Source organism: Haliaeetus albicilla, chromosome 4 (assembly GCF_947461875.1).
Source record: "Haliaeetus albicilla chromosome 4, bHalAlb1.1, whole genome shotgun sequence".
In the NCBI taxonomy this organism is placed as follows: Eukaryota; Metazoa; Chordata; class Aves; order Accipitriformes; family Accipitridae; genus Haliaeetus; species Haliaeetus albicilla.
Genome location: NC_091486.1, coordinates 13,810,559 through 13,835,142, shown reverse-complemented (window position 1 = coordinate 13,835,142; position 24,584 = coordinate 13,810,559). Strand labels below are relative to the sequence as shown.

Sequence of the window (24,584 nt, the reverse complement as noted above, 5' to 3'; positions counted from 1 at the left end):
GCTGGGGTTAGCTCTCGCCTTCCTCTTACGCTGCTTGGGATCCTTCATTTTCCATATCGCGTAGCTTTTCTTTAGATTGACCACCTCGGAAGCCCCTAATATCTGGTCAGATCGGACGTCCTTTTGTCCTAAAGCAAGCGTGGCTCTAGTGACTTTCGTGACTATCTTCCTGTATCAGCCTTCACAGGCTTCTGCACGTGACAGGCAGTCTCGCTGGAACCGTAATAATAAAGAGAATAAAGCCAAGGCGAGGGTAATGCCTCTGTTTTTCCCTGTTCCTGAGCATAGCAATGAGTTGTATCCTGCATTTGCAACTATTTCATTTTAATTCGCCATTCATTTTAGGGGTAGCAGTGCCAGCTTGAACGCCTCTTTGCTTTCAGTCAGTCAGGACTTGGCAAACTTAATGGTTGCTTTGATTGTTTCTAGGATTAAGTGTCGCAGTTCACTGGCTCTATCATGTAATGCTGGGTTGAGCTGGGTCTTGCTATCCGTCTTGTATGTGTGTATGTTCATCTTGTTCCAAACAGGCAGGTGCTGGATTGGTGAGATGTGTTAAATGAAGTTTCCCTGATCAGAATTGCTCGCTTTCATAGGTTTTATTAAGTGATCAAGCATAGGTAAAGACATTGTTCCTGTTTGAGGATGTAATTAAATAGAGAAGAACTAAATTCTGCAAAGAAAAGCTGAATTTGGAGAGAAATAAATAGCATGGCAACCCTGAGCTCTTTCTGCGTGTTCAACATCTGATTATACAAATGTTTTTTCTTCCTGGGGCCTGTCAAACTCCCATTCCACCTTAGTAGAAAGCAATTTCAGTGGCACTGGGCTTACACAGCATCCTCCACTGAAGGCTCTTAAATTACAAATGCAACATACGAAACCTCCTCAGTAAGCCTCATCTGGGAGAGGAAAAGACAGAGGCAGAGACAGAATGTGCTCAAGGTCACAGAGGAGTTCTCCAGCACAGCTGGGAAAATTTGCCAGAGCTGCGGTGTCCTGACCTTGGTCCTCACTTGCCAGACTTTGCCTTCCTGTCCTAAGACGACAGCTGGAGTGAGCCCAGCCCTGCCTTCAGGGGATGGCAGGCACCTGTCCTTTAGTTCCCCTTGGTAAATCTGGGCCCATACATCACTCATTTAGTAAACAATCTCTTTATCACAGAGTTTTTCGCTGTACGCAAAGATGTCAGGAGGATGACTGGGTGTTAGTGTGCTATCAAGAAGGATGGTAAGGAGAACTTGGAGACCTATTGCGATGATCTTTGCAGCTGCCTCCTTTTCTGATGCATGCTAATTTATAAATAGCCCCGATCCCGCTACTTGGAGAAAGCTTTCATTTCTCCTTGTACTTGATGTATGTGATACTCTGCAGTGGAGAGCAGATGTTTATACCAGATTCTGCTCCCATGGAAATCAGCAGTAGAAGACTTGGAGGCGAGAGGTGAAATAGCATCAGGGTTATCTACTGTCCTCAGCTCAAAGCTCCTGTTACAGCCTGTCTGAAAGGCCAGGAGACGCCCTTGGACTTAGCAGCATAGTCTCGAGCGCATGCCAGTGTCTCTGCTGGAGATCAGCATCCTGTTGTTTGCAGAGTCCAGTTACAGCTAAAGCTGAAAAAGAAGTCTATCTGTCTGCATAAACAGGAATTTTCCTCAATTGCAGGAGCCAGCAGAGGACACTGGCTTTGAAAGGGCTGAGCATTCCTTTTCTTTTGTTCCTTTTGCTGCCTTCTTCCTGCTCCATGACTCTGCTGGCACCTTCAGCAGAAGAACAGTTGCTGTCCCTTCCTTCTTATCCATATCCATCAAAGGATTTTCTTTTCCAGGTTGTTTGCTGCTGCCAAAGCTGTATCAATAATGCTCCTGTATTGCTTTACTTAAGAGAGGGAAGAAACAAAACCACATGACAAATTGGTCTAATTTATCACAGCAACAGAAACCTGCAATTCAGCTAAATCGCCCCCACAGGCCAGCTTAGACAGCGTCAATATTTAACGACCTGAGCACCGCTGCCTTCGCAGCTCCAGCTTCACCTCTGCCCCTCCTCACGTCACAGTGTCCCCCCCCAGGTTTGTCAGTCCCCCGGTGGGGGAGGGCACCCCTGCACTTCCTCCAGGGCAAGCAGGGTCTCTCTCCAGGCTGCCAGGGCAGGCCTGCTTGCTATCTGAGTGGCACAGCCCAGACCTGCTGGCTATGACCAAATTCTGACCCTTTTCCTACCTGGCTGGACTACCTGTGCAGCACCTTTATGCCTGAGTAACAGCTCCCAGCTTTCTGGGTGTGCCTGTGGTCTGTGACAAGCAGACAAGTGGCAGCAGGATTGGACCCATCTCAGCTCACAGCCTCTCCTACAGTCTTTTTTCGGGTGATCGTATAACCCAGACCGGACTGTTCACCTGGTAGCAGGCTGGAGGCAGCTTCTGTTCAGCTGTTTACATCTGTTCCCATTGTTCAGGCAGGAATATTTTATCCCAGAAGGAGCTGCAGTGAAATAAATTGCCAGCAACATGTCCTGCATGTGGCGCAGGAGGACCTGAAAAGAGGATGAACTAAGCTATGCCAAATCCCTCCCACCCGTGAGCAAAGGGGGGCGCACGGGGATCTCTTTTGCTGGGCCCAGACTCCAAGCTGGCCACAGCAACTGGCATCCAAGAGCATCTCCCAGCTCTGCCCTGGCATGCTGCAGTGGCTCCTTTCTGGCTTGCTCTGCCTGGGACAGTAACGGGAACAAGTGACAGGTTAGATGGTTATATATGGCCATAGGCATGTTCCCTCACGGCTCTCTTGCCTCGGTTTCCTTGGTCTGTAAAATTGAGATGACTGAGATCTCCTGGCGACAAGCACAAAGTAAGAAGAGGCATTTTTATTTATCAGGGCAGTGGTGGGGCAGGGGAATTTGCACTGCCAAGCTGGTAATAAACCACCCAGCAACTTGAATTCCTCCAGCAAGACTGCACCTTCCACCAGCCTCTCTGTTCACTTCAAAACCCCCATTATTCAGCAAATTGCATATTCCAAAGGGGGAGTTCATTATCCACTCCAATGGCAGTGAGTGGCAGACGCCATTACAATAAATGGCTTTTTGGTAAGATGCCTCTATAATGCCCTTGGTATTTAACACTGGCCAGGGGTGCTCATACATCTCCTTACATAAAATACATTAAGCAAAGCATCTTTGTGAACATCCCTCTGCGCTAAAGAGCTGTTATAATAAGGGTGATTGGGAATAAACATAACAGCAGAGGCTGCTGTCTCAAAAGAGTTGGGTCAGTGGCTGCACAGCAGAAGGGACTATGATGTGCACGGAGGACTCGCGTATTTGCGAGGGAACAGCTGGCTTGCTGCAGTTCATCCAGAGACACTGAGCCTTTTCCAGCACCAGAGCTTGGCAGCTGCTGGGGGGTAGCTTCTATCCCCTGGAGCGCTTGGTGACTGCCCCCCAGCCCCTCTACTCTGGTGGTTGTAGGGCACCTGTGTTGTTACGGGCATGGCCTAAAACTAATAGCAGGGCTGTGCAGAACAATATGTAACTCAACAGACACATGCAAGTGCCCTGGCAAATAGTTAATGGATTGTTCCACCAGTTAACTCTCCAAGAAAAGAGCTGAGAGCCAATTCAGTGCCTTCCAAATCACAGTTCTGCTAAAAAAATTAACATAGAGCACAGCTCTTCCTCTTGGCAGCTGTCCAGTTATTAATTTCAATGTATCAGCTGCATCTGAATGGGCTTGGGCTTCTGCCCACTATTTCTATTTATTTGTTTTCCATTCATCTCCACTAAAATTAAAAATCAAAACCTTCTAGAAAGAATGGAAAACAAACATGCTGAACCAGTACTGCTGCCCACATAAAACTAGCAGAATTCACTGCACTTTCTCCTTGTCTGCAGTGAGGTAAGATCCAATTCTTAAGACTCTCTGGGCCTTTCACCTAAAAACAAGTGCAGGCACTTACAGCACTAGCTGCAGCCTTGAGTTCTCCTCGCTTTCTAAGCACATCGGTAAGCAGCAGCCTTCGGCCCTTGACTGTAGGTTTTTACTGTGTACTGGGTCACAGTGACTGCAGAGGCCCTGTGCTAGAGACCTTTCTGGATTAAACAGCATCTGCACGGTTTAAGAAGACAGAGCTGATGGTCCAGATGGTCACACTGAGGCTACAGTCCCATAACAGTTTGGACTGTGCCCATGTTACAATGCACTGCATTGGCTGTGGAAAGAACTGCATGCTTTTAAAGGAAAACACATATAATTCAAGAATATTGGCATTTTTTTTCCTCCCCTTGCTTTTTCCCTTGTTGCTATCAAGCAGCTGGTGTAGGTTCCTCAGGCCAAGCTTTGCCTGTGCTAACAGGAGTTAGCTGTTCTACCCTGCCGTAAGCACACAGCCTGCCTAGTGCTTGCTTGACTTCTTATTGGTGTCTTGGTTTGTTCTGGACCCATCTTTATCTCAAAGTACATCACCTGATAAAATGTTTTGCTATAAAATCCCAGGCTTTTACAATGGCATGATTCTTTACGCATCTGAGTGTGAATAAGAACTGAAAAGCCAAAGGTTATGAACTTACTTTTAAAGTGATACAAATTACAAAATATCCTCATTTACAATTACAGTATTTAAATCTTACTTGCAACAGCACAATCAATAGGATCTAACTCTTGATGTACAGAAGAGTTTCTTAATAAGTAAAATGCACTAAAATAAGGCTTTGGTCTTTTTCAGTACTTTGTCTTACAATTCCAGTGTTTTCCTTCCTTAAAAACACATGCAAGTAAATGCATAGTGCAAGGTAAGTCTAGTTGAGTAAGGAATTCTTCTGCCTGTTATCTAAAAGGATTTCCTTCCACCAATAAATAGAGTTCCCAGTTCTGCATTTAGGGCATCATCAGGAATGACATCATCCTCCATAAACTCATCTCCAAGCTTCTTCCACCATGGCCAGCGAGTGTATTTCAGCATAGTGTTGTGGGATTGCCTTGCCTTGGTAGCTACAGGGATTGATCGACTCATAAAGACATCAAGATCTTTTTCTGTGGTCTTTGCTAACCCTGGAGCACCTGTAAGAACAAGGAGAAGAGTTTTCTGTATTTTGTTTGCAGTTTTATGAGTATTTCAAACAAAAAAAGAAGGAGCACTACCCTCCCACTTCCCACTGTCCTAGGTCACTCCTTTCCCCATGCTGGCATTACAATTTTATGGCTGCATGATAAACCTGATTGGAGAAGCAATCCAAATCAAGGCTAATCTGAAAAAATAAATACATAATGTGGGAGGGAGAAGAAGAGGGGAAAGCAGGACTACATCATTCAGGTGCAGTGGTGGCACCCACCAAAATGACTTCTTGTGAAACTATGACCTAAGAGAAAGAAGAGCTCCTGGTTGCTACTGCTGGATCAGCGCTCCTGACACAGGGTGACATCAGCATAGTGTTTCCACTGCTCTGGCACAGCAGCACTGTGTATTCCCTGCCTGGGGGACGCAGCATAGTGTAAGAGTGTGCTACTGATCTGCCTGTTCAGGGAGCGATGAGCTGCAATGATACAGCACGTGACAGACTAAATAATGGAATTCAGTAACTTGCTGAATTTTGTCTGGGTTGGGTGCTCTCTGGTGGCTGCAGTTTGCTATTCTCGCTCTTTCACTCCAGGCTACTTGTCTGGAATTAAGATAGCATAATAGTGAATTCCATTTCAAATAAAGCCAGGCCAGAGAAAATGAAAACATGACTCGGAATTCATAGCTCAAAGATTTCTCTCTTTATCTGGAAGAGGTGAGAGCGCTTCAACCAGTGGGTTACTTACAACACAAGAAAACAGAACAAAGCAAAACAAGTACATAGGAAGAGATTGTGTGAGATCCCCTTCTTAGAAATTTTAATGCCTTTTACAGGGCGATTGCTTTTTCTTGTGAATGTATCAGAGCGAGACTTTTAGTAGAATAAGATGCTCCTTGAAAAGCAGGTGTGTATACTTAACCTACAGCAATACTCAGATAATCTCTAACAAAGCCTGAATCTCAAGATAAGGCATATGGCAAAAGAAGAAAGATATTTCAGATTTGAAATGAGGCTTTACCACTGTTCCCTCTAATTTTGTCTCTAAATTAGTTTAATCCAAATGGTAATCAAAACTATGACCAGAGCAGACACATACTCATTAGCAGCTCCACATCGGTGTTGACCTGAGCCAGTAAGGCCTCTCTTCGCTGCGCTGCTCTCTGATCTAGTCTGCTCCTCAGCAGGAACTGTGACAGCTTTTCCTGGGCTTGCATATGTAATTCTTTACTCATTTCTTCTGACATTTGGGAAGCCTGGAGGAAAATAACAGTTTATTATCATTAGGAGCTAGTTATTTTAAATCTTTTGGGGGCAGAATAATCTCTAAACAAGGAATGCAAATGCTGTTCTTGTTAACTTAATAATTTTGCTTCCTCTGCAGCCCTCTCCAAAGCTATCCATCATCAAGTATATAAATTTTCCAATTACAGTTTGCTTTGACCCTTTTTATTAGATTAATGGTTAAAATCCCCAATTTCCTAGTGCCTTGCTGTCAAACAAGCAGGGTTAATATATGCATACCTCACATGGATTATCTTGATCAGAATTTATGAAGCTGAATATATTTCATCCCTACAGTATTTTATGTTGCATCATTAATGCAAATTATGAAATGACTAAGAAACAGACCGGATGCAATTTGATGTAGTCATCCACCTTCTGCTGCAAAGCTAGTCTCTGCTCATCAGTCAGTCCCTTGGGATCTTTCCAAGGAGAGAGAAGTCTCCTCCTTCTTCGTTTTTCCAAGAATTTACAAGCCTTTGTAAAGAACATACGAGAATATAACAATCACAGGCAGGAAGTTTGATTTCTTGCTTTGTTTGTAATCAATCAGTGAAAGAAGAATGTTTCAGTACTGCATCTGTTAAAGTGTAAATTTAGCTATATTGCTGAAAAGGCAACATACAACGGTCAGCATGAATACTAAATAGTAAGTAAGAACTCTCATAATACATTACTGACTCATCTGTAGTATGGTGAAATTCCAACCTTAGGTGTCAAAGAAGTAGCTCTTGTAGTTTAGTTACAGGACTGTATTAGGCTTTGTAACCTATGCAAGGTTTAACCTGTCTCAGCACCTTGTGGCTCTAGACTATCATCCTCCGAATAATTTTTTAATAAATTATGGCTACATTGACAGAGAATAAACAGAGCTTTTTGAGGGATCGCAATAATCCACTCAGTCCTGTCTAATGTTAGAATAAAGTATATATACTTACTGCTCTCTGAATGACAACAGCTGCTTTATACTCCTTAAGAGATTGTTTCTGTTGATGAAAATTTCTTCTTGCTCTATACCCTCGCCAGAATCTCTGGATAGTTAATGCTGATTTCCCTTCCATTTCCTCCATGTACTTATTTACCTGACCTACAAATGTTACAAAAATCCAGTTATAAGATTGTGGGTTTGGATCTCTTAACAATTTACATTTTTAATCCTCAAACTAGATAGTACCAAAAAAGCTTGGGTGCCATCAGTTAAACCCCCCCCTTCCTCCAAGGTCCGCTAGCTGTGGGCCACATCTCAGAAACTTGTAGCTGCAAGAGAGCTTTGTAACACAAGAAAACTTGGTTTCCCTTTCTCCTGCACCATTCTGAAGGCAGCAGATCTTGATCAGTCGTTACTGAGCCCTTGTAGAACTAGCATGTTCTCTGTCAGATAATTGGGTCAGGAGAAGAGGCAGTAAGACTACAGTGCAAACAGATATGCAAGATTAGGAAATATATTTGGGGAAACTATTCTTAAGGAGACCCAGACACTTTAATCTTCTGATATAGTTTAATATAAATCATACTGGCATGGATTATTTCCAGTAAGGCCAGCTGTCGCTCATGGAAGAGTCTCATGGCCCTCTGTCTCTGAAGTTGCATTTGCAGTTTTAGAGCCTCATCTTCCTTCTGTTTTTTTAAATGCTGCAGCTCCTGTTGCCGTTTAGCTCTGCAATACACAAATACATTAACAATTAGCTTAAGTTGTACATTTCTTAAAAACAACTCTCTCCTTCTGTTAAATGGCCCAGCATCAAGGGAGGAAATCCACAAAATAATCTGCCATCCCAGCTGCTGGCTGCAGGACCACACCAAGCAATGAGATATCACCTGCAAGCTAACAAATTACCACACTATCTATCACCATGAAAAATTTTGAGCCAGTCATTTAATCTGGTATCAAATCAAAGGATATATTTTTACTTAGGATAAAGTTCTAAGGACCCTGAAGGGAACAATGTTCCATGTGGGACATTCACAGCCAGCATGACTAGAACATCTGAGGAAGAGGTAAAGCAACATTAGCTGTCTGCTCCAGTACTCACCTTTTCCAGTGCATCAATCAGCATGTATGGCACCTGCTTTCCATAATACATTCTATTATTTTTGTACCGACTGCAAGAGTAGATCAGAATGTTGGCTGTTAAGGCTCACTTCCTAAATTTGGAGGGATTTTTTTTCTCCAGGAAATCCAGCAGGAAATCCAGACCATCACATTTCCTCCATCAATTTTGTTAACAGAACACTAGGAAAGAATTTTCTTGTAAATTCTTCCTGATCTGTACTAGCTGTTGTAATTTGATGTTAGGATGTTGCCTCACTGTGCTTGGCATTGGAAAAGCCCCAGCAGATGTTTCACAGATGAGACAACTGAAAACTCTGTAACTGGCCCTGGAGTGTTTAAGCTAATAATAGCCTGTATATCAATTATATATACACACTAACATTAACATGGAGACTAATATATTAATACTAAATATACTGATGTATTGATACTAATAATTACTGAGACCACTTTGACATGGTTTCAGTGAAGCATGAGATGCTGTGAGCTAGGACTCCCCCTCCCTTCACTACCCCTTCTCATCCCAATGGCCCTAACCTCATTAGGAGCTTAACGCTTGAGACTTTACGAGTTTACCCTACAATGAGGTAATGATGTGACTCCTCCTCTTCTCCTATTGCAGCAAAATCACTTCCCTGCTCAGGACCTGAGTACCCCCACTGGGCCCAGAGCCCTGAGTTCTGCTCTCCTTTAGCACTTTTCCAGAGACAATGAAAGGAGCACCTTAAGCACTAGGAAAGAGAAAAAATTGACAGGGCACAGGCATAAGGGGTGTCAGAAAGGGGGGGAAAAAAAGCCATAGACTAGAACTAATGTCCAGCAATTCTGGTATTGCTGCATGTCACATACCTTTAGACTTACAGTACTATTGAGTTATTTGTGTGTTTCCCATCGCTAGTATAAATTGAGTTGTAATTTTTCCACCAACCATACTTTCTCCTCGGTCTCCATAACTGGGTGGGGAAAGGTGGGATGGAAGCTATTTTGTGGAAAAGATGCTCTGGATTTAAAGATCTGGCCTTAACTGATAAAACAGCCTCCACCACAATCTGAGAGACCATAATTCTTTTATGACAGTAATGCAGACTTGAAGTGTGCCCACACATCTGCTTACACAGACAGATGATGATATATATGATTACATCAGAATGGTCTCAAGGAAACTAGAGGTTTTCCGCCCACACATTTCTGAGAATTAGAGCTGTAAATCTTTGCATTTTTAATCCAGGCAGGCACATATTATACTTCTAGGTGGAATGATGTCACAGGATCAAACAGGACTTTTGATGATGTTTTCTTGATAAAACTATTAATAATTTTCCCTAGAAATTTTTATCAGCTCCACTAGGTGGAAAACTACAAGAATGTTTCATGAACTTCTCAGATGTGCATCCATGAAACTACCAATAGTATCTGTCAGGTATTTAAATGTTTCGTTTGATACTGATTCTTTCCTGTGTAGTCTGCAAAACACATGCTCTTCTTCGTTCGCTGTTCCTCCTAATGATAAGACATATTTACTTGCACAAAACCACATTGTGAGAGGGAAATGCCTCTGAAGACAAGCAAAACACACACAGAGTAAGATCCAAGCTTCCTTCAGCAGTTCATGGTACTGATCAGCCTTCCTCTGATCATCGCTTTATATGTATAAAATGGTTTGATTTTTGATGCATGATTAATACAAATTATTGCTATTTTAACAGTTCTACAATTAGCTATGTAACAGTGAACTAACTTCAAGGAGAGATTACAGGCTTTAATATTCACCAAGGAGACATTTCTGAAACCACAGAGTTTCAGAAGTTTATAACTTGCAGAGTTTAAGATCTTCCACTGCAGCTGCAGGTGAGCCAAGTTTGGAGTTTCAGCCTTAGCAGTATTTAACCACACTTGTTCTAAAATAAATCTGTGAATATAACCAAAACCTGACTGTTAAAAATTAAAAAGTCCTCTTGCAAGCTTTTCTAAAGTCATGCTTACAGTATTCCAAACACTATTTTTCAGCATAACACTAACTGCAGCTTTGACCTAGACAGAAAAAAAAAAACCAACACTGGAGCTGTACAGTTACCATATTTACTCAGTGCATTGGGACTGAATGAGCCATGAACACACACAACTGTAAGGATATTAATAATTTCCATTCCTCTCAATATTAAGCAAACACATTCAAAAGTCCATTTAAATTACTCAAGAACTTCTTAAGAGGCATGCACTAACACTTACAATACTGAAAATATGACACAAGAAAGTCAATTATCTTGTTGATTGCCAATTGCTTCGCCATCCTTTCCCTTCTGCTTTACCATGTTATGTCTTAGCCCATTATCCAAGTTTTCTGGGCTATGATTTTGGCTTGCAACCTTGCAAGGTGCCTTATGAGGGCAGGAATATTGGTTCAAAGTGTATAGTGGAGTAAAAAGGAGTGACAAGGATGTCATTCTCTGTCTTTCAGCACAAATGCTGCAGTGGCTGGTGGCCCTCAGTAGACACACTGCTTGTCCCTGCAAATCTTCCAGAATTTAAAGATTACACCCTAGATAGTCCAAAATCTTCCTAATACCAGTCTAGACGACAAATCATAACTGTCTGCTTCTTAACACCTTGATCATAATGCAATGTGATTTGATTAATTGATTTCTAAGATCTAGTTTTGATACAGTAATGCTCAACATGTGCAAAAAAAGGTTGAAAAAACTTGCTGTGGAGTCTGAACTTGATCTAGATCCCTTAACCTATGTTAAATTTACACTAAATTTCTCAAAAGAGTTAGCCTAACATGTGCTAACATTACTGCTCAAATCCTACTTCAAGTAAGAGAAGCATTATTTATGTAGCTTCATTCTTCTGTGGTGCTCCAAGTCAGAGGATACTATTTTTAGGTCACTGAAGTGACTTCACTTCCAAGAGTCAAAGATTTCAAATATTAATGAAGAACAACATCTTGCAAGGACTATGGCATGGCAGATTGGAAACTCCAGGACAGCTCCACATTAAATTTATGGTGGAATTTTGTGTCAAGTTAACTGTGAGCCAGTGAACTGTTCTACCACCAGTACCTCATCTTCTAGTGCTATTTAGTGCAATCCCATGCTACAGCGTGACACACTTTTTTCTATATGCCGTAGATTTTACACAGAAAACATATAAAAGCATCATAGAAGTAAAGTTTTTTCATGGAGAAGTCTGGCAGCTGGGAAAAGGACAGGTACTGCTGGAAAAGCACATTGTTTGGATGTCTCTGCTAAAAGAATCTGTAGTGAAACAGCTCATATTGGCATTACGTTACCTTTATGCCTCAGAAATAACAGCTGACTGGAAAAAGGCATCTTCAAGATGAAGGAACTCTTGGTCAGCCCAAACTTATGCCCTGGGACATGGGAGCAAATCCTCAGGGAAGCTATTTCCAGGAAGGACAGGAAGGTGAAATGGAATAGCCAGCATAGATTTATCACAGGCAAATCATGTTTGACCAGCCTGATTGCCTTCTGTGATGAGATGACTGGCTCTGTGGATGAGGGGAGAGCAGTGGATGTCATTTTCCTTGACTTTATCAAGGCTGTCATCACAGTCTCCCATGCAGGGCAGGGCTGACACTCAGAGGAACCTCCACAAACACAGAAAATGGGTCAACAGAAACCACATGAAGTTCAAATGGGAAGTTCTACACGTGGTACAAAATAACCTCATGAATGAGTACAGGTTGGGCACTGACTACCCGGACAGCAGCTCCAATGAAAAGGACCTGGGGTTCCTGGTGGGTGACAAGTTGAACACGAGCCAGTAGCATGTCCTTGCAGTAACAAAGGCTAGCTGTGTAGTGGGCTGCACTAGGAAAAGCAGAGGCAGCAGGTCAAAGGAGATTATTATTTTGCTTTACTCGGCACTCTTGAGGGCACACCTGGAATACTGGCCACACTCTACTGGGCCCCCCAGTAGAAGACAAATATTAACAAACTGGAAGGATAGAGACTGTCCAGAGACAATTAGGGCTATGGAACATATGATAAACAAGGACAGGTGACAAGATGGGTTTGTTTAGCCTAAAGGAAGGGAAATCTAATTTCTGTCTTCCACTACTTAAAGGAAGCATTACAGAAAAGACAGAGCCAGACTTTCAGAGGTGCACAGAAAAAGGACAAGAGGCAGTGGTGAAGAGCTGCAACAAGGAAATTCCCACTGGCTGTAATGGAAACATTCTTCACAAGGCAAGTCATTCAGCACCAGGACAAGGACCAAGTAAGATAGTGGGATCTCCATCCTTGGAGACCTCCAGAGCTGGATACAGCCCTGAGCAGCCAGATCCTGTTTTGAGGCTGGCCTTACTTCAAACAGGACACTGGATTAGATGACCTAAATTTTTCCTGTCACTCTGTGACCTGAGAAAAAACAAACCAAACCTTCTTAATAGATTCTTCTCTTTAGTGCTTTTTACAAAGCCATACGGTTTACCTGAAGCTCCTCTGTAAAGTGGTCACTGCTTGGGGTAGTTTTTTCAGCCTTTTCCTTGTCTGAAATCCCCTCCACATAGCCTGGATTATACAAGCTGCTTGATGCTGCCTCTGAAATTAATAAAGCAGTTGGTAGAATATTTTCTCTGCATATAAAAACACTTTATTACTGCTTGCATATTTGGAACAATCTTAACATTTGGCCAAAAACCATCAGTTTTCAAGTGCATCAAAATTCAGTATTTGTAACAGCTTGGGGAACTTAAGGTCTTATAAGACAGTTACTATCATGAACCCTGTACTTGCTCCAAGGCAGCTAATCTGATCATCTGGATTGATGCTCTCTGTGGTAAACAAATGATTCTACAGCACAAATATAAAATATATATTAGCTGCATTAATCAATTTTAGAAATTTGTATTTAAAACACCTGAAGCACTTGATATTTCAAACAGTGATTCAATCAGAATATCTACACTAGAGATAACAGAAAGACAAGTTTGGAGAACTAGCGCCAGGAAAAATGTTACATTTGCAGTATGATCAGAAGTCACTGAAATGCAAGAAACATAAAATTAAAATCAATGCTATCCTTAAATGGAATTTAAAAAAAAAAACCAAACCACAAAACACCTTGCTCTGTTGAAGATGAAATCAGGTCTCTAGAAACACAACCCCGATTTCCTTTAAAGTATTGTCTCTGAGAAACCTGCATGTAAAATTCTGTTAAGAAGTTCATAAAACACACATTGCCTTTTTTATTGGGAACACAGCCCAGAAGACATTCTTACTGAACTTTTCTCTATATGACTTAATTCTATGTGAATGCTGCCTAGAATTCAGAGATCTAAATTTGTAATACTGATGTGAGAAAAGCAGATACAGTTATTTTTGGTTTATAGTTAGCAAAACAAAATTATATTTTTTTTCCCCTACAGTTGTATAGAAATCTATGCTGAATCCACAACAGAAAGTCAATCTCTCAAGTCACAGTCCCATACCTTAATCATGGACAATTTCTTTATGTCTTCAAAGATGATGGAGGGAAAAAAATTAATAAATAGGAAATTTAAAAATCCATTAATATAGTGAAAAAATAACACAGGCTTTGAAAAGCGTCAACAAAGTGATAAAGTAAATCCATTCTAAACACAATAAATCACATGGAACTAGGATTTCACGTGCAAAAGTCTTATTAAACTTCAGCACCTGCATTTCTCCTTTTCCACTGGATTGTTCCAAGTACAGCAGGTCCAAGAGTTGACTGAGATCCCTGTCAAATCCTTTGCCAGTCCATTGTTTACTTAAAAGCCCTTTTAATCCTAAGAGAGAGAGAAGCAGCATGTATACCACTAAGGTGAATTTTTCTTTTCAGGATTTCAAACTAACAATTTTCAAGTCAAAAAATCAAATCTGATTCTATGTGCAAAGGAACACTAGAGCTGAACATCATCAGTCATCTTTCACTTTCAATGCAGAATATTATCAAGTAATATCTGGTGCTCCAACTATCACAGATAAGTATTATACAGTGATTGTAATTTTGTATGTCCAAGTCACTTCTATTTTGTCTACATAACTGGCAGTTAAATTATCAATGTACATTCAGTGTCTTATCAGTAAGTCATTGTAAAGTACTAAAAGGATGTAAAGCACCACACAAGTGCTAGGTTTTATTACTACTGCTTTCATATTTTTCGTAATAAAATTTATTTATTTATAACTGGAATTCTTTGATGTCTTATCTGTATAGCATAGTGTAACTGTGAGTACATGTGCATCCAATCACTGAGACAAAATAGCTTTTTAGGTTCGCAGTAGCTAAAAAGCACACTTGTGCTCGCCCCACAACACACACACACACTCCCTGTGCTGCACACAGGACACAAGCAGACACTAAACATGCTTTTTAGCTTTGTATCAGACAAATCCCAGAGCTTGAGAGTTATGCAGGGAGTTGGAGAGAAAAGAAAGGCGGGCAGGAAGTAGACACATGTTTGGATAGCCTCCTGAAGAACTGCAGATTCAAGTAACTCTTCCATCTTCATATCATTGTCCATAAGCAAATTTATACACTGGGCAACTCCAACACTCATATATACTTATAGGATCTGCATATGGAGCACAAAGTCCTTCATGCAAACAGAAATGGCACCTCTGTTCTATCACATCTGCATCATTTTGGAAAGACAATGATGGTTAAACACTTCAGGAGAGAGACAGGTGAGACTCCAAATGGAGTCAGTGGGTCCCCTAAGGCTGCCTGAGCTCTGCAAAAGCACGTAGCCTGGCTACACAAGGCAGTTCCCTCACAGAAGTCCTGTGGGTCTGATGCAACCATTTGCCAGTTTCTGTACGGACTACACAGCCATATGCACCTTTCAGCTACTGACAGGGAGTAGTACCTCAAGTGTGCTTCTCAAGATGTGTCAACCCAGGCAGACAAAAAGACCAGAACCTCCTGGAAACCTGATGTAAAGACTGTGCTAGTCTTGGAGATGTGAGGTTCATGTCATGTCCTCACCTCCAGCAGGCTGCCTTTACTGACAGAAAGCTTACACTGAAGTACCTCATACTGGCAATGGCTCCGAGTCACTGTGAAGCCAAGTTACTTCAATGAGATGGCCAGATGGTAGAAATGCTGTAATGCTTTCTTTGTTGCTGCTGTTCCTCAAACTACCTAAAAGATTCCAAAGCCTGAGTGAAAACTAACATAAGGACTCTAATCAAAAAAAAAAAAAAAAAAAAAAAGGCAGAAAAAGTGGGGGGTTTTTTTAGTGGAAGCAGGAAACGTGTACAGAAGAGAGATGAAGATCCTTTAAATGACTGTGGCATATTGTGATTCCAGAGCAAAATAAAGCATAATCCTTTGATGGAGACTTGCACCTCTTCAGATAAGCCAGCATTCTACAGCTGGGATGATCAGACCATCACAGCAGCTTCACAAGAATCCACAACATGGTATCAGCCTTAGGCATGTAACGCTTAATTTCGTACCAAAAGGAAACCCTCCTCTCTCAATTCTGTAGGCAAAAGGGTGGCAAAGCTGCCCCTCTGGTCCAGAAATTTATCTGGCTGGTACTGCCTAATAAATAGTCAGCACAAGAGTAAAAAAAGGGAACTGGACATTTTTGTCTAGCATACCCACTTCTTACTGTCCTTGTCCCCAAAGGACTGAGGCTGCTTATAAGTAGTTTTGACCATTGATAACATCCAGAACACAAGAAACCTGGCAAACATCAAAGCCTTTGTCTAAGTTTCCATGGGCATGAGAGAGGACCGAAGGGTTTCCTGGAGCTCCCTGTGAGGCTAGAGACAGAAACATTAAATAGGACACCTCATTAAATAATGAATAACATAAGGCAAATTATATGCCTACTTGGCCTCCTCACCTAAAGGCATCAAGACAAAACAATAAACTCATTTCATGAATTTTTGGAAAGAGTTCGTTCCAATCACTTGGATATCAAAAGACAGTCAGCTCCTCAGTAACAGAACAGCACCTATCAGGTAAGCAGACATGTAACAGCCAGGGTCAGAAGTTGGTTTTAAGTAAAACTTTCATGCTTCTGGACTAGTGAGCCTTAGCACACTGGCAGATGTCTGACACACGGCTCTTACCGTGGCAGTACAGGCACCCTGCTACTAGGATCTCTCAATATCCAACCTGCACAGGAAAAACAGAGGCAGAACATCACATAGAAAGAAGTAAAGCCAAACAGGTTGGAAGCAACAAACAACAGCTTTAAGAGACAAGTTGCCACATGCAGAGTCCTCAATACACAGAAGATAATAAATCCAGGAAACAGAAATAGGCATGGCACCTTAAAGTACAATGAAAATGAACAGAAGAGAAGGAAAAAAACCCCAACATAGCACTGCAGTTTCCTTCTGTATTGGATAGTTATTGAATTGAGATGGGAAACCTCCATCTTTGTATTTTTACAGTGAATGTAAGAGGAGGCAGAGTGATTGGTCCCATTCATGTTTACAAACCTTTGTAGCGAGCTGCGAGTAACTTCACAAGCTGCTTGCAAAATTTTGCCACCAATAATAGCAGTTTTGTAGCAGCATTCCCTATGACAGGATTGGTGGTAGATGAAAGCTTATAAACAAGTTCATCCAAAACAGAGTGAAGGGTCTCTTCATCAACCTGAAGCAAGACAGAACTTTAAAAAGAAGAAAAAAGAAAAGGCAGGGAGGGGGACAGAATTGAAGTGTTAATTACAGACTATGAGCTTTTTAACAGTGATTTATTTTTAGGTATGTCAGGCATTCAGCAAGCCAACATACCCAGCTAGCTGGACCAGCAATCTGATCCAGGCACTACCACTGTTTCAATCAACTGATTCCCATTCCCTCAATTTAACAACATGATAAAGAAAATAGCTATTTTTTCTATTTCTACAACAAATATTAGGAAAACAAAAAAAACCCACAACAATTCTTGTATATAAAAAAGTTCTGTTTTACCAAGCAGTAATGAACTGAGTTTTAAATTTAAAATTCAGAAAAATCAAGGATATGAAAACAACTAACCTATTGACCCTCAAAATATTGTGTAAAACAGACATCATTGTAATTGCTGTTTCAACATCATCTGTTATTAACAGCTGCAGGAAGTGATCATTTTGCAGTACTGCAAAAAAACCAAAAACAAGCAAATAAGAAATCCCGCAATCAGAACCAGACTTGAAAATACCATAAAACAAATAAACTTCATTATGGAACATAAGCCATAGCAAGTAAAACCAGATACTGTTTCTGGAACAATCTCCCTCTTTTATAATTTTTACACTGAAATTTACTGGAATAAGCAAACTACTTCAACATCCAAAAAACCTGTTGAGCCCTGTTTTTTCTGCCTTTGGATATCCCTCTGGTGTTGCAATGGAATAAAAGCTTTAAAAACCTTTTATGTTACACTAGTACCAGTTTCTTATTACAACAGTGGAATTATCACTGGGGCAACAATATCTGGAAAAGATAAGGACTTCAACCTTGACAGTTTGTTATACCAGGTTTAATGCAAGTCCACTGATGTCATTAAAGCACCATCTTTTTTATTCCAGTGTATCACTGTCTACATAGTCAGTAATTTTTATGGCTGTGTGTGTTTTTAGTTACACTTCTTATGATCCTTAGGGGTTTGTTCTGTAATAGAAACAAAACCAAATTCTGCTTTTTAAAATCAGTGTGATTAACATCAATTTAATTGAAAGGTTATTTTGGTCAGAAGTGTATAGTGAAGTTTGTTAGGTATTTGTAAAATTTCCTGGCATGACAACAACTTCAGAAATCTGTTTTCAAGTCTATCCACTTTTCAGGGCTGACAATGTAATCTGGTCAAATTTCTGCATATGTTAATCACACACAGGTAAAAAGATCAACTGTATTTTATTGGTAAAAAAATCCTATTTTTTTAAGGTATAGAATTACAAAGGGAAATTACAGGAAAACCCTTTTAATGTTTGTCTCCAAAAGACTAGAAGGGGAACTCTAGTTTCCATTTGGTGGCTCTTTTCCATTTTAGATATTGCTGTTTCTGTTGAGTGGACTACTTTAAGAGATTGATTTAACATCGTCTCCAATTTAGAAAACTAGGTGGAGATTAGCTTAGAAGTGATTCTTGATACCTGTAATTTCCATAAATAAATTTTAAGATGTTTTATGGGTTTACTTTTTCCTTACCGCATGCTGCTAGTTGAATATGCCCACCGAACAGCCAGCAGATGGCATCAGTTACTGTTTGGAACCAGCGTAAAAAATCTTGTTTTTCTTCATCCTAAACAAAAGAGAGGTAGGTAAAAGCATGTGTATGTATCTTCACTGAGGACTTCAGCTTGATGTAGTAGGAAAGTTCGTATGCTTCAGGGATTTGGAGACCAAAACTCCATCAAATTCCTGAATGAGGTTGGTGAAACCATAGGAACCAGTCAGAAAAGTAACTTGCAAGTTCTTCCAAGGCTAGAGATCAATCAACAAACTCTAAACATACTAAAAAAAGCATCCATTCCTGAAAAAAATTGTAACAGTGAGAGAGAAGTCTTGTTTGCTCCTTAAAAAATATTTGATAGCATAGGAGGACTAATAAGACAAATAATAGCTCAGTACAAATGCATCATAGATTTAATCCACAAAGTGGGAATTATATTATTTAAGGTTAAAGCACAGGAAAAAAGGGTACAAAGTGGGCAAGGACACAGTTAAAATGGAAAAGGTTCCTAAAAACTGGTACAGTGAGGCTTCAGAAGCACATCCTCGGTGGAGGTCTGGGAGCAAACACCAAACCACTATTAAACTGAAGTTTGATCAGTTTGCCAAACAGACTATGTTATGTGCTTGCCTGTGATAACACTGGACTGGAAAAAATGACCAGGAAGAATCCAGGTTTGAACATGTGAACACACAGAGAGACACACAGCCTAGAGTCTATGTTCCAGGTGTGAGCTATAGGCCACTGGAAATCTAAAAATCTTGGTGTGTGGGACAGCTAAGGGGCTTTTGATAGTACTACATTGCTGAAAAATGTTATAAAGCACTTGGCCTGATAGCTCCCATACTAATTGAGCCTCCACAAATGAAACTCTGGAAAGACTATTCCTAGATCTGAGCTGTAAGTTCCAGCCGTCAGTCATAGCTTAACTTTGTATTTGGTTCTTACTGACAATGAGAGAGAGAAAATCACAGTAATAAGTTAAGCTGTAATACTATCTGTTCTGTGTTTTGGCAATACGTCAGCTTCTGAAAGCTATTTCAGTACTTCCCTTGACTTCAAAGACTTGTACAAAAGGCAAATGAGGGCAGAATAAACTACAAATCTCCACTGGTAGAGTGGGACTTCCAAAGTTCCACTGAGCAAGCATCAAGTCTGGGTGCCCAGTCACCTCTGAGACCACAAGGTTTAAAAGCCAAAGCACTAATTACAACGTTGACTGCATTTGCATTCAAAAGAAATCTTTGCCCACAAGCATGACTCAAGTAGCATGTAGGCTGAGACATAATAAGAAAGTGTGGGGGAAACTACATATTGCGGATAAGACTCGAGTCTCCTGGGATGTCATTCAGGAAGCTTCCTTCTTAAGCACTAAATGCACTTCTGAAGTATTGAACTAACAGAAAGTATGTTGGTCTACTGATACTTTCTGAGAATTGATTGTGATTGTGGTGCCCATCACAATACTCCACAGGAAAACTCTGACTAAGTACAAGAAGCCAGTGAGCCAAAAAATGAGATACTACGGGGAAATGGGGATATTAAAAGAAACTATCGGAATCCATGAGGTTGGTTATTTAAATTATTTGTGGGTTTCATTTGTTGGTTTTTCTCCTTCTGATTCTGGGACTCAGAATGCTTCAAAAGCATGAGGGAACCTAGCTGGGCAAAACCCTTCTTCTCTGCAAAGAGGGAGTGAAAAGTGAGAAAGTGTTCAAATCTACAAATTCACACAGTCTGCTTCTGAGGTTCCCAACATGCAGGTTCAGCAGCAGTGAGCATTTTTTTAATTTTTTGCCAATTTCATGGCAGAAATTGTATGGCAAAACAAACTTCAACAAATCTGATTTAAAATCTTAAGACTTCCTAAACCTTTTTTTGTAAAACTGAATAAAGCAGTGGGAACACAGCCATTACAAAGACTGAACTAATTATATGCAAAGTTAAAAAGACACTACCGTGACTGGGATGCTGTCTATCATACAGCTCTAATTCTACCATCCTACTTCCACTGCATTTCTTCCCCCTACCTTTAAAACTTGTGAAAGGTAGTAGCCAAACTCTGTACACAAACCTATGGTAATCAACTACAAACTAGCTTTCCGCATGTAATGGACCGAATGCTCCACAATAAGAGATTTCAGTTTCAAAGCTCCAAGGCATAAGAAAAACTACTGTAATTTCTGGAAAATAAATTTTCATAATACAAGTGTCCCTAGAATAATTTCCTACTTATAGAATACGTAACCTTGGAAAGTTGACAGAGGTTCTCTGCTCTTTTAACTATGAAATTTAAATACCTTGAGTGCTCGGATAAATCGTGCTTGCAAGCGTCTTCCCAAAACCAGCAGGTTGTCTATAGCTGAAGGAAGAAATTTCTTGTAGAATTCCTCAGGATCTCCTTTCACCTCTAGACCTACACAACAATGACTGAAGGGGGGGGAGAAAAAAATCAACCTGAATAGTCGAGGGCCTGTTTGAACAGCTTTGAATGAATGTCACGTCATCAGAGAAGAAATGCTTCACTGGCATGGGACAATGCAACACTGAACAACAGTTAACTGCTGTGACTGGCTCCAAGGTAGCTGCCTCAAAAGGAGGAGGAATCACTGGCAGGCTGGAGACAGCAAGTATATTACTATTTATTATAGCATGTCTCAGTTTAAAACATATCAAGGCACTTTCTCCTTTAGCTTCATAGGATCTGTTCAGGCTTGCTCCACATGCTAGGGAAGGGCTCTGATGGTCAAAAAGGCAAAATAGAAAGGTAGACAAAAAAACTGATACAGGAAGCCTGAAGATGAAGGGGGTGCAGAGCAGGCAACAAAAATACGTATAAAAAACATATTACCACAAAATCTTCAGCAAGTCTGTCTACAACTTTCCTCCAGCTGAGGAATACATGTAGGCTAGAAATCAGTTCTTCAGATCTCACTTTTCTTATTTTACTCACTGCAAACATGTTGGTCATTTCAGGAAGACTTTTTACAAGAAACTGCATGTTTTACAACTGGGAAGTTTTTCAATTCTGTACTCCGCACTGATACTAGTTCAACAAAAGAGCCTTCCTAACTTTTTATGAATTTTACTTTCTGACACCTTGTCTAGGCTTTGTTAGCTTTTTGTGAATGCACACACGTAAAGCTTTGCTTACCAAAGCCCTTGGAAAGCAAATTCTAGGCATGAAGCTGAGATTCATCTAGTTACAAAAGGACATTTTTATAGCTAAAATAAATTTCAGTTTTCTCTGCAAACTGAAATAGCTTATAGGGGATGATTTAAGTATCACACAACTCTGGTGATAAATCTTGCGTCTCTTAGTGAAATTCCTGGCATTAAAAATTCATACTGCAGATATGGCATAAATAAGAGATGGCTGCCTAATTGCTTCATGCCTCAGAATTTTGCTCCCTAGTTAAGCCAAAATCAGGTACAACTTGGGGAAGATTTAAAACTTAGTATTTGTCCTGACATTGAAGATTGAGATTGGATCACTGGGGATTTGAGTTTAAAGTTGTCTTATTTACTAGCTATGAATTAAACTTAATAATGCCATTCTTACAAAATCACTACATCAAGCTATCTAGTCTGTATGAACTGTGTCCTTTATTATGTCTAAAATGTAAATAGATATTTAAAATAGGTGTATCAAATAGATATTTAAACAGAGTCAAGCCAAGATGTGAGTCAATCAGGCTAGAAGATTTTTGCAAGATGAAATCTCAGTAAACAAACTTTTTTAAATAACTGCAATTCAAAATCAGCAATTACTGGGCAAGAACTGTGACACTGATGAGTACTGTTCACAAAAAAAAGGTAAAGCCAACACGAAAACTGTTCCCACCAAGCAGTCTACCTAGCTCCATGAAACACAATGCGAATGAATTAAACAGGATCAATTAGGCTATGCCTGACCCCTCTGCTCTTGACTGCTCCCTGCACTTTAACCCCGGCCTTTCCTGAACAACAAGCCTTGTTCTGGATGGGAGCCAACATATTACAGCTTGAAAAGAAAAAGAGCAAGATGAAAGGCCAGAAAGAAAACAAGAAGAAAACTTCTTAGCAATTTTTTTTTACCTTAGTATCTCTGCTAGCTGGGCAGCGGTAGCCCAGCCCCCACACAGTCGAGAGTGGTCTTGTCTAAGGACCAGCATGCAGTACTGTGTAAGATCATAATCATATATATCTTGCTTAATTTTTTTGGATTCTTCACATCCCAAGGAAGCACTATTTAAAATTCCTGTGGGAAGAAAGCAGGAGAGACACAGAGAGGAGCGTAAGATTCTGACATGCAAGATTTATTTTGTCTTTTTCCAAAACATAAGAGAAATATGTGTAGACAGAGCCAGGATTAAGGTAATTCTAAAAGTGCTGACAACAGCATAAAATATTTTGTCAGCATTTTTCACTCCTACAGCTACAATCCATTTGTTAGATTTGGGAAGGACAGCTAAACTTAGGTTTCCATTTTCTCATTACACTTTTAGTAGTAAAACATACATTACCTGGGATATAGCCCATTCGTATGAACTTCCTAGGCCAGATAAAACCACAACCACTGTGAAACATATAGCTTCCTTATAATTACATCCCAATTTAGAACAGGACCTAACTTGTTTCTACCGTTTCTATGAGCAGTGGCTATGTGGCAAAAAGAAAGACAGGGGGAGTCACACAGGAGCTCGCAATTGCGTTTCTATGCTAAGACTTAAAAAACTGAATACTGACGACCACTCTGGCTCTCTACCCAAAAGCACTGGGAGAAATGGTTTGACCGAGTGTAAGATCCTTGCCCACATCAGCAGGAGTCTCACAAACACGGTGACAGCTGAGAGGGAGAAAAGACTTCCCCTCCATTTGCCCCCCAGCTCCTCCTCCTTATTGTTGCCAAGCCAAACGCCACTCAATATCACTCTCAGGAAAAGCCGTATTATCAACCTTCCAGAGTTTCCAGCCCTGCCAGAAATATTCAGAAAAACCTTCTGTATATAAGGAGGCAGAAGGAAGATAAGCTGTCCAGACTTTACTACCTCATCCTTTTATTTTAGAAACGGTATTAATTACCCTTTAACTTCAGAAGTAGCAGGGGGATGTCCTGTTCTGGACTCTCAGTGACCTGAGCAGCTAAGGCCAGTACCCGGGGGTCTGCAGCTGCCAGCCCCGCGCTGGGCGCGTTGGCCATAGGAAATGGAGAGAGGCCCGCAATACCATCGATTCAAGCCTCTTTCCCTTTTTAATTGCTTCGATGCGGGCGCGGGGTCCTTAAGCCACTACTTCCATCAAACCTCCAGCTCCTGCACCACCAGCTGGAAGCTGACGCTCCGCTCCGCGCCTCGGGCTGCAGGTCTCCCCCTGAGGAAGGAAACAAACATGGAGGAAGCCCCATCCACGCTCCTTCGCGTCGCCTCTCGAGGCCGCGGGCAGCGGGACTGGCTCTGCCAGCAGCGCAGGGCTCCAGCAGGGCAGCCCGAGAGAGGCCCCACGGGGCGGGCAGCCGGGGAGGCCTCCCTGAGGGCTGCCAGCATCACCTCAGACACGGGGGAGGGGGAAGGGGCCGCGGAAGGGCGCTGCAGGCCAGCAGGGCGGCGAGGGACAGATGCCCTCTCCCGCCAGAGTCACCTCAGTGCCCCCCCAGCCTCCGCTAGTGGCGGTCCCGGTGCCACGGAGCCCCCCAGGAGCAGGGTCGCCACGACCCGGGCCGTCAGGGACGCTCTGAGGGAAGCCCCTTCCCCTCCCCCCGCCCCGACCCCTCTCACCGCCGTGCGGGGGCTCCCCCATTTCGCGGGGGGAGGGGGTATTGGAAGACCGAACCCGCCGGCTCTAACCCGACCGCTCCCCCACACCCCCCTCCCCTCACAGCTGTGTGGTCGCGGCCGCGCTCCACCAACCAGAGCTCTACCCTGAAGGAGGAGGGTGTCATTTGCATATCCGCGTGCGGGCTAGCACCTCCCACGGTTCCACTCGTGGAAATCTACAGAGGGCCGCCTCGCCGCCCAATCCAGGCCCACGCTGCCCGTGACGCGCCG

The 24,584-nt window shown here is 41.6% G+C and overlaps 1 protein-coding gene across 2 annotated transcripts; it reads right to left on the bottom strand.

The window, feature by feature from the left end:
* Positions 1 to 580: 580 nt before the first annotated feature.
* Positions 581 to 24,459, bottom strand: IQCB1 (IQ motif containing B1). Of its 2 annotated transcripts, XM_069780982.1 has the most exons (15): positions 24,315 to 24,459; positions 23,623 to 23,910; positions 22,636 to 22,798; positions 20,859 to 20,988; positions 18,534 to 18,627; positions 17,382 to 17,481; positions 16,839 to 17,011; positions 14,052 to 14,164; positions 12,844 to 12,953; positions 7,850 to 7,992; positions 7,274 to 7,422; positions 6,684 to 6,812; positions 6,151 to 6,307; positions 2,398 to 5,055; positions 581 to 1,877 (listed from the first exon to the last, which is right to left on the bottom strand). In XM_069780982.1, the coding sequence occupies exons 2-14, from the start codon at positions 23,738 to 23,740 to the stop codon at positions 4,826 to 4,828; spliced, it is 1,809 nt and encodes a 602-aa protein (XP_069637083.1). In that variant the 5' UTR covers positions 23,741 to 23,910; positions 24,315 to 24,459; the 3' UTR covers positions 581 to 1,877; positions 2,398 to 4,825. The 2 variants fall into 2 exon arrangements, with proteins under 2 accessions (XP_069637083.1, XP_069637084.1); XM_069780983.1 differs by lacking the exon at positions 23,623 to 23,910 and having other exon boundaries at positions 24,315 to 24,410.
* Between the last annotated feature and the right edge of the window lie 125 nt (positions 24,460 to 24,584).

What these genes read in the sequence shown, in the direction of transcription:
- IQCB1 (XM_069780982.1), bottom strand. Translation starts at nt 23,740, where the DNA reads ATGGCCAACGCGCCCAGCGCGGGGCTGGCAGCTGCAGACCCCCGGGTA. An exon ending in GATTTATCCGAGCACTCAAG is followed by an intron (nt 18,628 to 20,858) that starts GTATTTAAATTT and finishes TCTTTTGTTTAG; the next exon opens with GATGAAGAAAAACAAGATTT. An exon ending in ACTGGAAATAATCCATGCCA is followed by an intron (nt 7,423 to 7,849) that starts GTATGATTTATA and finishes TAACATTTGTAG; the next exon opens with GTCAGGTAAATAAGTACATG.